At 43.3% G+C, this 13,609-nt stretch overlaps 1 protein-coding gene across 1 annotated transcript in view; it reads right to left on the reverse strand.

Moving 5' to 3' along the window:
- shank2b (SH3 and multiple ankyrin repeat domains 2b) overlaps positions 1 to 13,609 on the reverse strand; it is a 167,484-nt gene that overhangs the window by 152,112 nt on the left and 1,763 nt on the right. The window contains exons 2-7 of the mRNA XM_067234428.1: positions 13,122 to 13,325; positions 11,077 to 11,148; positions 9,553 to 9,661; positions 8,881 to 9,032; positions 7,095 to 7,262; positions 5,654 to 5,770 (exon numbers count right to left, since the gene is read on the reverse strand). Of these exons, the coding sequence (XP_067090529.1) occupies positions 5,654 to 5,770; positions 7,095 to 7,262; positions 8,881 to 9,032; positions 9,553 to 9,661; positions 11,077 to 11,148; positions 13,122 to 13,325 (822 nt within the window). The remainder of the gene's footprint in view (positions 1 to 5,653; positions 5,771 to 7,094; positions 7,263 to 8,880; positions 9,033 to 9,552; positions 9,662 to 11,076; positions 11,149 to 13,121; positions 13,326 to 13,609) is intronic.

A 13,609-nucleotide genomic window follows, 5' to 3' on the forward strand; every position in this document is an offset into this window, starting at 1 on the left:
ATTCACGCCTACGCTGTTAGGCGTAGATGATCCGCTGGTTAGATGTAGCATGATCTTATTTACTACCCACAATAGTTCAACTTTTTTTGCAGCAGCATTTTAATCAGTTAGCTCCAGGTCCTCTCTAAAATACATTTCAGACCTTTTGAAACCTGAGCAAATGACTTTCTACTATATTTTCAAATTCTTCTGAACTATTTCTCTTTTTGCATTGTTCTTCTCTTTTCTGTAGTTTTATGCCTTCGTCCAGCTCCTGCCCCTTTCAAAAATAACTTTTGGGCGCTTTGAAGCTTCACCTTATAACTTTCTACTAAATTTTCACTATTTTCAGCTTTTTTAGCATGGTCAGCTATCCCCATTCAGGTTTTCAGAATTCTCACTGCTGTTTCGCAGGAACAGCCTTTTCTAGTTTTTATTCTTTTCCCACCCCTAAGGATCAATCAATAATTGCGCTACATAGACAACGCCAGTGTCAAAAGGTTCGTGTTGTTTGCGATTGTGTTGCTTGCATTTTTATTCAAGTTCCGTTGCACGGTTTAAGTTGAAATTACGTTTTTGTGGCCAAAAGTGCCTTTTGTCGCCAAAGGGTATCAGTGCAAGCCTAACGTCACAACGTCAGCACACGTTAGCAACTACGCATAACTACGACGTGCATAGATGTAGTAAGACTGTTGCGCACAGTAGGCTACTGGCAGCATCATACATTTAAGTAATTCAAGACTTGCATGTACAGTAAGTAGTTTCACATTAAATAATGTATTTAAACTGAAGCTTGTGTGGTGTGTCGCTGTCTTCAATGCCACAGCCTAAACTTGATGTCAAAAGAAACGTTTTTCATTTCCGGCGCATTCAAACAATCCCCTTAAGTTTGGCTAGCAACAGCAGCTAGGCTAGCTTAGCACAATTTACCAAGGTCAACTTCTCCACCGTGCAGGGCTCTAGTCTAAGATCAAATGGTCGTATTTGGCATTGTTACTGACAATGATCGCTTCCAGCAAACTTCTTTAGAATTATGCATTTCCCCCTAAATAAATGTCAAGCTTATTTACGTTTTTTGGGGGCATATTTTCAGTTAGCAGATGGTACTGTTTCAATCGCTATTCTATCTAATACTGCCGGTGACAACGTTGTTACTTAGAATAGCTTGTTTCAAGGGGGTTCAGCTTGTTTCAAATGTGTTTCTTAATGAATGAATGCAATGTGAGTGGGCTAAATGCTTGAAAATATCACTACTGTAGAAGGGAAAAACTTAAGGTGATGTTTAAGTCATATCGGTTAGGTTCATTCTACATAACATTTAGTCATTTAGCAGACGCCCGTATCCAGAGTGACTTACAGTAAGTACAGGGACATGCTACACTTCACTTTTTGTATTTTGAATTTACATGAGCAGCAACAAATGTAGGCTATGCTTTTAAATCTATGCAATCTTCATAAATAATAAGTAGGCATTTTTATATAAAATATACAGAATTATCAGTTGTAAAAATTACAGTTAATAAACGGACCCCGCAACCGATGCAAGCAAGCACACCCTACAATTTCCCCAGAAATTGTAGGGTGTCTCTAGTCTAACTGTGTTATACTAGCCTTTGAGTACAATTTTATTTGAATATCAAATTAATATAACTATATTGAACTTAGACTACATTAAACCTAACTTAGATTATTGTAAATAAAGTAATTACTCAACTAAAGGCAAGTTTAGATTGAAACCAAAATAGGGTAATTTAAGTAAAATGTCAGAGTTTGACCACATCCTTGAGTGACAAAGAGAGTGCAGGTGAAGACGCGCAGAAGCACTGCACAGACATGCAACCACAAGCTGCTGAAGGCACAAGAAATGATAACCACACGTACTCACAAGAGCCACAAAGAAGCCAAAGAGTCCCTAAGTTAACGGAAAGGGGCCAAGAACTGCACGATGAGCAAGTAAAAAGATTTGCACACTGTTTCAGTGTGAGCTACGAGAAGTGGAAGGCTATTACTAAAGACGCCAAACAAATGCTGAGTGGACAATGCTCAAACAACCTGCTGCGTGACCACATCACTAAGTTAAGCAATGCCTCAGATAATCTGAACGTTGTTTATGAAGATTTAAGGCACATCGACATTCCCGACCAAGACACACGTCGCAGAGTAGACACCTGTGAAGCAGTAACAAGAACAATCATCCAGACTGCAAGGGCTCTTCTAGACACGAGAGGATGAAGAACAAAGGGTGAAAGCAAGAGTCTGTAAGTAAATATGCAGCCTCAGACAAGTTAAACGTCAACTCTCACAGCACCAAGTCTTCTGCTCATTCTCGAGCTAACTCAAAAAGAACATCCCGTTCAAGCCAGTCTTCTGCAAGACAAGATGCTGCTGCTGAAGATGCTGCCAATGAAGCCACTTTAAAGGTACTGCTAGAGCAAGAACGTCATATCGAAGAACTTGAAAGACTCAAAGCTGAAGCCGCCCATTTACGAGCCAAACAAGAGGCTGAAAATGCAGAGAGACAAAGGGCGCTGGAAGCCGAGCGCAGACAACTAGAATGATTAGAGACAATTATGAAGCTAAAGGCTGCTAAGGCGCGACAGCAAGTATATGATCGAAGTGAATACTCAGACGAAGAAATATTTTAGCTGCTCCATTAAAGTGTCCCTTTGAAGGAGAATGAGGAAGTCAATCATGAAAGTAGCCTATTGCAGCATCCCTCCCCACCTCAAGCTGTGACACATCCAAGACAAGAAGACCATACTGCAGCTCTTGTTAGGGCATTCGCAGAGTCCATCAGTGCGAGTCATCTTCCTGTACCTGAACCAACAACATTCAACGGCGACCCACTCAGATTCAATGACTGGAAAGACTCCTTCCAGACACTTATTGACAGGAAAAACATACCAGCCGAAGAAAGAATATACTATCTGCGAAGGTATGTGGCTGGACCAGCCAAAAAGGCCATTGAAAGCTACTTCCTGCTAGGCACAGTCAGCCTATCGTGCAGCGTGGACCATCCTAGAAGAGATACGGCAATCCATCGTCAAGGCCTTCAGAGATAAGCTCGATGCATGGCCCAAGATAAGCTCCAAGGGGAGTGTGGAACTTCAATAACTCACTGACTTCCTTCGCAGCTGTGAGGCAGCCATGTCTCAGATCAGCGGTCTTGAAGTACTCAACGACTGCAAGAAGAACCAGAAAATGTAAGGCAACATCCAATAGAGTTTTACAGAATGTTAAAGACACTCATACATCCAGTCATTCCAGTGTGGGTGTCAGCCACAAGTGAGCCAGATCATGAAGTTCTTGTATATGCACTCCTCGATACACAGTGACACAACCTTCATTCTGGAAGAAACGGCAAAGACTCTCCACACAAGGAACGAACCAGTTCAGCTAAAGCTCTCTACAATGGCTTCAAGAAACACTGCCGGAAACTGACTGGACTTCAAGTGAGAGGATTCTACTCAGACAAAATAATTCCTCTGCCAGTGACCTACTCAAGAGAATTCATCCCTGCAAACAGAAATCATATTCCCACACCAGAGACTGCAAAGGCATGGCCTCATCTTGAACATATTGCAGATGAGATTGCTCATCAGCAAAGCTGTGACGTGGGCCTGCTAATCGGCTACAACTGTCCTCAAGCTCTTGTCCAAAGGCAAGTAGTGCCTGGTAAAGAAAATCAGCCCTTTGCACACAGGACAGACCTGGGCTGGAGCGTGGTCGGCTATGGCAACCCATGTCTCGACTTTTGAGATTAAATCGGAGTAAGTCACCAGGTCATCGTGAAGAAGTGATGCCGGGTCTCCAGTCCCCTTCAAACCTCAAAAGTGAAGTGCACTTTGTCTGTAGAACAAGGGTAAAGGAGGTAGTCTTACCTGCAGACATCACCAAGGTGCTGGAATCTGACTTTGTTGAAAGGTCTTTAGGTCAACTCGGGGCGCTATTCGACCCCCTATCAAGCAACAAACAATACCACAGGATTATCAAGATCCAAGGTATGCTAAGACTACCCACAGCCCATCAACACTTAGAGGAGCTAACACTGCTAGCACTATAGAATCTACTGCTAGCACTAACGCAGTGTCTAACCTTGGTCTAGCACAAGGTCCTATCATTGCTAACCCAAATAAGATAAGAACTGGCCCCGCAGCTACTGATAAGGCAAATGTTAGAAATGCAAACACAACAGCACATATGGCCACTATCTTGATTGGAGATGCCATGACAGCACATGTTAAACTGGCAAAGACAGAAAATATTTGTCTTAGCAACACATCTGTCGAGGAACTGTCCTCAGAGGTACAAACAATCCTCAACAATAAACCAAACAACCCTAAGATTATCATCCACACTGGCTCGTTTGATATCCTACACAAGAAAACTGGCACTGAGATACTTAAAAAACATTTCACCCAGCTACTGAACACACTTAACAGATATCAAGATGTATTCATCAGTGGACCGATTGCATGCTTTCGCAGAGGAAAAGAAGCCTTCAGTCGACTACTATCTTTCAACACATGGTTGGCATCTGTCTGTCTGACACACAAACTGAGATTTATCGATAACTTCAATGTGTTCTGGAACTGTGCAGACCGTTTTCAAGCTGACGGACTCCACCCAAACCGTAGAGGATCTCGACTACTAACAGCAAACATCAATCACGTGCTCCTGACCACAAATCAAGCCTCTCTCCCTATCCCTGTTGTGTCTAAGCTGACAGACGCATCCCACACAACCTCCCATGGAACAGAACAGTCAAACAGCCTCCTGCAAGGACATGGGCCCTGCACAGATCTGCACCCCCCGGATGAATTCCCTTGTGATGGAACAGCTCAGTGACAGAGACTTTCCCAAAGAAAAGCTACGCTAGGACAGCCACCATGCTATTTCATTGGACATTCCGGTCATCATCACAAACAGAAAATGGCATGGTAAAACTATGGAACAAATTACCCATAAATATTAGGGAAGCAAACACTCTAGACATTTTTAAAAGACAGCTTAAAACCTACCTTTTTTACCGAAGCATTTAAGTAATTTGATCTCAAAAGGGTTTTCCTACTTTTAAAGTTGTTTTCTCTCTTGAACAAAGATCTAATTGGGATTTTTATTTTTGTTTGAATGTTTATCACTTGTATTATTGTTTTTATTGATTTTATGTAAAGCACCTTGAGCTACAATTCTTGTATGAAATGTGCTATATAAATAAAGTCTTACTTACTTACTTACTTACTTAATTAGGGGGTCAAACCCCCCCGTAATCCTCACACTGATCTTATCACTATTCCCTCTTGCAGGGGAAATGAGAAGACAACCGTTTCATTCTACACTTCACTTTTTGTATTTTGAATTTTAAATGAGCAGCAACAAATGTATGCTTTTAAATCTATGCAATCTTCATAAATAATAAGTAGCCATTTTTATATAAAATATACAGAAATATCAGTTGTAAAAATTACAGTTAATAAACGGACCCATCTGCAACCGACGCAAGCACGCCCTACAATTTCCCCAGAAATTGTACCCTCTCTAGTTTCCTGTTACAATTGCAGCAACACTCTGATTGGATATTTGAGTTCTACTTGAGTTATTAGAAGGTGTCATTGAAAGATGACTGGAGTAGCCTATGCATGTGTGTGTCTGCGTGCGTGTGTGTGTGGCTCACTTGTCGGTAGAGTGCACAGATGTGCAGGGCTGTGTTTCCAGAAACGTTTTGAATACTCATGTCTGCTCCGTAGGACAGCAGATGTTCCAAGTGCTTTATGTGTCCATACCTACAGGCCTGGGACAACAGACAGACACACAATACCATTTACTCATATCCAAGCATAAAACGCTGTAATGATGTGTTCAGATCACTAGGTGTCACACTGCCCTCTGAGGACATTTAACAAGATGTTTCTTCACTTCAAATGCTTTAGACCAGCTTGCTTATACACAAAGGCAAACAATTAAACCCTTACTCTGGATGAATATCATATTTTTAAAAGATCTTGAAACCAAAAATATTTTAAAAGCATTGGTTTTGTATTTTATTTACACGCTGTGAGACACTTAAGGCCAGCATGATAGTTTAAAGTTAACTTGTATTTCTTCACTAAGAATAATTTATAAACACTAGTGGGTCTGTAAAACCACTTCACCTGTGAAACGTGCCAAACTTGTAATAAAAAGAATGTATGGTAGGTAGGTACAGTAGGCAGGTACTGTATTGATTCTCAAGGGGAAATTGTGGCATAGCAGCTGGCAAGAAGTCACCAATTGGTTACCAATACCAATTACCGATACAAAATCTGTGTAAAAAAAAAAATATATATAATATAAACTCCTCAAAAAAAGTTCGGAAACGTTATTTCGGTCGATTATTCCTCCCCTTCAATAATACCAATTGGTATTTTATTTTGTTGGAAAGCCTGATTAGTCACCTTTACAACGGGGTACAACTTGTAAGGTAAGTAAATTATTTTGCCAAAATCCCCTGCAATATTCTTCTGTTGGTATTCACTCTCGTTTTGAGTTGCTTGGTGGATTGGATGAACTCTCCCACAGTAATAAGGAAAAAACAACACATATTGGCCATTTTTACACTTTATTCATTTTACACTGTCAGGGACCTCAGTAGCGTGTGGAAGATCCATACGCAGCCACAACAGCTTGGCACCTCCTCCTCATGCTTGTCACCAGCCTGGTCACACACTGCTGTGGTATGGCATCCCATTCCTCAACCAGGAATTGTCACAAGTCAGACAACATGTCTGCGTTGGTCACTGGCACGTACAGGACGCGCAAGCTGATCCCACTTGAAGCTCAAAATGAGAGTGAATACCAACAGAAGAATATTGCAGGGGATTTTGGCACAATTTTTGGGGCCGCTAGCCACACGGTTAGCTGTGTTTCTCATTCCACGAATGCACAATCCTTACAATTTTTCTACCTCATTGTAAAGGTGACTAATCAGGCTTTCCAACGATATAAAATACAATACCAATTGGTATTATTGAAGGGGAGGAATAATCGACCGAAATAACGTTTCCGAACTTTTTTTGAGGAGTTTATGTAAAAATATATATTTGTAAATAACTATAAGTTAGACACAGAGGCGCCACCTGGTGTATCTCATGCCAGCCGTTCTCATCATGGCAGCCCAGCATGGCATGGGCTCGGAGCAGCAGCTCACAGCAGGCTGGGTCTCCCCCTACCAGCACCGTATGGTATAGAGACGTCAGGCTCTGGCTGTCCTTATAGTTCGGCGAGGAGCCCAGGTCCAGCAGAGCCTGCAGGGGGCGAAAGAGAGGCTTAGAGCGGATGGTCAGCATTACAGGAGGTTCATCACGGAGCAAAAAATGAGGCTCTCACTGGTATTTGTGAATATACCGTATTTTTCGGAAAATACGGCGCATTTTCTATAAGCCGCACCCCACCAGAATGGGAGCTTTGTGTTTGTACTGGAATATATGCCGCACTTGATACGGGAACAATGATACCAAGCAATGCATGAGTATAGGCGATCTTACAGCATGCCGTTGTGTAACACACTTAGAAAACAAAAGTAAGTAAGTGTGTAATTGTGAGTTCTAAATATTTCCGACGGCCCCCAAAGCGCAAGTTATTTTACCGAAACAGTAGCTAGCTAGCTTTAGTTAGCTTCCGGGCTAAGTTAGCTAGCATAATACTCGTAGCAATGCTACTACCATGCTAGTGTTACGGTAGTCTTATAAACATCTCTTCATAGTTACTGTTTACTCATTAATACACTGTTGAGATTGTATAACACTTTCTTTCTCAATAATTTATTAATTAATACCAGGTATGTAGCTTGCTGGTGAGTGAAATTAAATCAGAAACATAATGCATAATACCCAGTCCCCCCAGGATTTTATTTAGGGCTAAAATTCCCGATTTCGCGGGAGCTTTTCCAAAAAGTTGCAATGAAAGTTGCAGTGTTTTTTAGGTGTTTGTTGTGATGAAATTGCGGGAGCAAGTGAGGGTTGTGATAAAAAGTTGCGAATTTCCCTCTTTGTAATTTTAATTGAGTTCATCAAAGAATAAAACCATTGAGAAATGGTCCCCTAAATAACCTTACCAACATGCCAATTTTCATCATATCCCATTATTAATCCTTATCCAACCAGGATTTACATTCGCATGCATTGAAAGGAGGAATTTCTCTTTTTTTAACAAAAAAGTCTCTTATCGGTCTGCAATACCGCTCTCGGCCTCTACGCAACTTGGCGCTCTCACGCTTGCCAGGCATAGACAGTAGAAGAAAGCACACGCAGCAATTGACTGGTTGGGCAACCCTGGATACAAGACTGTTAACGGTGTGTTTATCTGGCACCTTATTTAACGAAATTAAAAAGTGTGAAAGAGTTCACAGACACCAGAATGAACGCGTTCACAGTATCGTTCATCAGGCAGTAATACAGTACGTTCAGTTTACGTTCACCAAAATGATCAACGAGTTCATGAACTTTCGTTCAATGAACGCGTTCAGGCGCAACACTGGATTTAACCCCTACTGGAGAGAGTTGTGGGAGACGACGATGACTGGTCAAAGTTGCGGGAAAAATTGCGGTGATTGGTTAAAATTGCAACGTTGCGCTGAATTCGCGGGGAATCGTTGAATTCGCGTGAATTGGTGTTATCGCAACATCGCGAATTCCTGGAGGGTCTGAATACCAATCACCAGGCGAGTGTAGAAGACGTTAGAGAGGAGGTAAACAGGAGGTAGAGATGAGGTAGAGGAGGTAAACAGGAGGTAGAGAGAAGGTAGAGAAAAGATAGAGGAAGTAGACAGAAGGTAGAAGAGGTAGAGGAGGTAGAGAAGATAGAGAGATGGTACAGGTAGAGAAGAAAGGAGGTAGAGAAGGTACAGGGACTGTTGTGAAGGACCTTGAGAGTGGCCTGGTTCTTGGCCCGGACAGCCTTGTGGAGGGCCGTCATGCCGTCCTGGGCCCTGAAGTCCAGGTGTGCTCCTCCATTCTTCAGTGCCACGATCATGGGCACTACACTGTCCAGGTGGGACGCAAAGGTCAGGGGTGTCTCTATGGAAAGACACACAAAAAGGTCAAACGTACAGTTAGGCATTTTAATATTTTCATGTATCTGTTTTGTAATTTGATGTATCTGGCTGCTACAGTATGACCTCTATCCTTCCGGAAAATAAAGTCAACTCTACCTTTCTATCTACTTCACTTAAAAAATGCAATGATTATTTTACAGAGATCAAACCGCCCCGTCTTACATCTCATGAGATGAAAGTCACAAAATGACTTCCATTCAAGTCCCACTGAGAGGGTGAAACAGTTCTGATTTTCCTCAGGATTACGAGTGGTGTCAAAAGAAGCTAAAACTCCCCTTCAGTAAAGTAAGTATAATACCATAATTAATTTGATACAGACAACAGAGCACTCTGCCATCAACACCCTGCCACTACCAGTAGGAGACTGAGTATTGACTCCTGAGTGTGTGTGTGTGTGTGTGTGTGTGAGAGTGTAAAAGAGAGAGAAACTGATGTTTGTGTCTGTGAGAGAAAAGGAGAGATCGAGAGCGAAAGAGACGTACCACCAGTATCTGGGTCGTGATAGTTGGGGTCCAGTCCTCTTTCCAGCATCTTCTCCACCTTATCCAGCTGAAGGTGCTGGATGTGGTCCATAAACTTCTTTAGATTGGCCTGGAGGAGGAGGAGGAGGAGGAGGAGGGGGAGGAGGGGGGGGGAGGGGGGGGAGGGGGAGGGGGAGGTCCCATAAAAGAGAAGTAAAGAGCAGATCAGATGAGGGAAGAGGACATTACCGTTTCAGCACCTGTGGCCCAGCACCTCTGTACCAGAGAGGAGGCAGATTCATAAGAGAACAATCTTCTGCTAGCTAATCACATGGAGGGAAAGATAAGACGTTGTAATTGAGCCCTTATCTATCAAATGGGTTAGATCTACAGTAGGGCTCTGAGCTTGATTTAGATGTCAGGGAAGGGGATATGAAGATGTATGAGAGAAAAAGAGGGATGGGTGGGGTGTGTGGAGGGTTGGAGGTATGTGGGTGTGAAGGGTAAAGAAAGCAAATGGAGAGGACAAAATAAGAGTAGAGAATGGAAGAGGGAGGAGGAAAGGAGAAATTAAGTGGAGAGGAGAGGAGAGAAGCTTAAGATGATGGGAGGAGGAAGGAAAGGAGGATGAGGGAAGGAGAGATTGATGAGATGAGGGTGAAGGGAATGAGAGGAGGATGGGAGGAGAGAAGAAGAGGAGGATGAGAGAGGATAAAGGGAATGAAAGCACGATGGGAGGAGGGAAGGGGAGGAGGATGAGAGGAGGGTGAAGGGAATGAGAGGAGGATGGGATGAGGGAAGGAGAGAAGGATGAGACGAGGCTAGAGGGAATGAGGAAATGGGAGGAGGGAAGGATGGTCACCCAGGTCTGTGCTCTCTGCTCCTTCTCCTGGCTCTTCCAGGGACAGGGCGGTCCATGTGCCGTTTCCAGGCCAGGTATAAATATCTACAGTAGGAGAGCAGGTCCCAGAGAGGGAGGCTGGCCTGCTGCCTTCAGGCAGAGCCCAGCATTAGGAGAGGACCACACACACAAACAAGCAAGCACACGTGCACACTTGTGTGATGTGTATACATACACATGCACGCACATCTACATTTCAACATCCAGGATTCACACACTTATGCATACACGGTAACACACAGGCTTTAGTGTGTGCACATAGACACCCACACACAGAGTGGACCCAGCATATAAGCCTTGGAGAGCAGCAGGGAAGCAGATCAATGAGGTTCTGGAAGTGTGAATAATTTAGTGTGATGTCCTTTTTGATACAGGGATACTTTGATGGGAATTCTCCTGGAAACTAGTTTTCCTGTCAGTCTACACTCAGTATGTGCCTGCTGAACAGCACAGTGACATCCACAGCTAACGGACATAAACAGTATTGTCTTGAAATTGTGGCTTAACAAGACGTCTCTATGATCACTCTAATCCAGACAGACATTTAGAAAGCATTACTTAAACTTTAAGCACAACTGATCACAGACTAACAGATGCTGGATGCAAACTAGTGTGTGTATGTGTTTTACCTGTGTGTGTCTCACCTGTGTATGAATTTTGGCGATCTGTTTCTCGTTGACGTTGGGTTGCTGGTAGACTCTGCTCTTGTAGCGGAACTGAAAATAGAAGGACAACGATTGTGGATATACAGGATATATACACACACACGCACACACAGGTAATACTATTGCAACTACAGACAGCAGAAGTAGCGTGGGCCTTCAACATGTCCTTCCATCATCCTCTTCATCTTCTAGACCTCTTCCACAGTCAACCATTTTTGTGAAAGTGATGTAACAAGACTACTTGATCCTGAAGACAAGGTGTTGAGTGGTACCAATGTACACCATGAGCCTTAACACAGTAGCTCTCAGGCAGCCAACCAATCCCTCAGCCAGTAATTACTGCAGCCTCCCTTTAATGTAGCACCACAACTACCATGGGACTACACACAGAGAATGTTCACAGCAAGAGCTAAGATGGCCATGAGGGACTATTCTGTATGCTGGCTCATCAGTATACAATACACAGATGCATGCACACATGCACACACACATACACACTGCTTTGAAAAAGAGTTGTTTCAGGGCTGTGTATCCTTTGATGAGGTTTTAGACGTCCTTGCTGGTGCCTCAGGTCCAGGTCTCTGATAATGATTAGAATAAGGTCTTCCAGGGGCGAGGAGGAAGTGGAAGTTTGTCTTGTGGAAACCAGATGGTTTGGGGCTCAGCTGGATCTCATCTCAGGCCAGCCCTTATGGAGCCGAGAACATATGATGAAACTGCCTTCAATCTTAAAATAATGGCACATCTCTCCTTCACCTCCTCCTCTCCTTCACCTCCACCTCTCCTTCCTGTAGAATGCTGCCTTCTGATCTGTAGCTAACCTTGGAGTGTCCATGAAATCAGGATGGCTTCACAAGGCTAACTTGTGGGACACGCAAACGTCTGTCTGAATAAACTATAAAAGTTTGCGCACGCATGCGCAAAGACAGACTGCAGCAAACATGGCAACTAGGAAGAAGCGTTCTAAAGTTTGGTTGTATTTCACACGACAAAATGACAACAACGCCACTTGTAACGCGTGTAAAAAGTCTATTTCGTCGAAGGGAGGAAATACTACAAATATGAAGAAGCATTTGAACACTCAGCATGGAATGAAGTTACTGGAACGTCATGTGTTCGATGCATGGAGCAGCGCAGCTAACGTTTGCGCTTCATCTCAAACTATCTAAGGTAGAGCTAAACTGCTCAAAAGTGATCACAACCACTTGTTACTGTGTGAAGCAATTTCCCTTTATTGTGTGTAGTCGATCTAGTTATCTTCTGTCCCGTCGTTTGAAGCATACATTTTAGCTCCGGCATTCGTCTCCCATTAGTATTGATCTTATTGATCATTTCACGTTATCGGGGCGGCGTGTGTTATCAGCAAACGTTCGTGTGTCGCATTATTAAACTGAGCATATCGATTTTTAATCCATTATTAAACTTAGCATTTTAATTGTTTAACCTTTTAATAGTCCTGTTAAATGTGCCTGAAAACGCCTAAACAACATACCCAAAGTACATTGAAAGCTGTTGTTGAACCATTTGGAGTACATGCATGTAAATGGTCTCTCTGAAAGGTGACACTGAAGTTATTTCCCCTGTTGTTAGGACCCCTGTAAGTCCCACTGGTGTTGAGTAATAGAAGCTTGAACACAAGGAAACTGAAAGTTTCTATCTCCGACTAGATTTTGTTTTGAAAACAGAGGCCTGAAGAGGCCTAGAGGTGGTAGGTATTAGCTCATTTCAGAGCCAGTCAAAGCCAGTTTGAGAAATTCGTTTAGAAGGAGTGTGTGTGTGTGTGGGAGGGTGCAGGACGCACAGACCTAGTTGGCTGTAGAGGGGAACATCGATAAGAGAATCGATAAGGAATCGAATCGATAAGCAGGAATTGATAAGGAGTCGGAATTGTTAAAATCTTATCAATCCGCATCCCTAGTTAGGGTGGAAGGTAAGGGTAAGGGTGGGTTCAGGCAGGGGTACCTGCAGGGTGGGGGTTAGGGTGGGTTCAGGGTGGAGGTTAGGGTGGGTTTAGGGTGGGATACCTCCAGGGTGGGGACTCCCTTGCAGGTGGGGGTGGGGTAGCTCCTCAGCAGCCTCTCCTCATCCAGGAAGCCGCTCTGGCGTCCCTCCACGGCCGGCTGGAACAGACCATAATTCAGCACGTCTCTCAGCGGCTGGGTCAGACAGCACAGGATCTGCTGCTTAGCAACCCACACCGTGGTGTCTGGATCAAACCTCAGACATGTCTGCTCCGAGACAGGGACCGGAAGGAAGAGAGAGAGAAGGAGAGCGAACAGAGAAGAGAGGAGAGAGTGAAAAGAGGAGATAGAAGAGAGGAGCCATGTAGAGAGATTGAGGGAAGATAGATCCATTTTAAAAAGAGGGAGAGAGAAAAAGAGAAATAGAGCAGAGAGCAGTAGAGATAAGAAATAGAGAGAATGAGAGAAAGATAAAGAAGAAAGTGAGAAACTGAAAAAAGGCAGTACTGTTTGTTTTTTTCTCAAAGCTGTTTCTTCTTACAAGATATGTA

Source organism: Osmerus mordax, chromosome 4 (assembly GCF_038355195.1).
Source record: "Osmerus mordax isolate fOsmMor3 chromosome 4, fOsmMor3.pri, whole genome shotgun sequence".
Classification (NCBI taxonomy): domain Eukaryota; kingdom Metazoa; phylum Chordata; class Actinopteri; order Osmeriformes; family Osmeridae; genus Osmerus; species Osmerus mordax.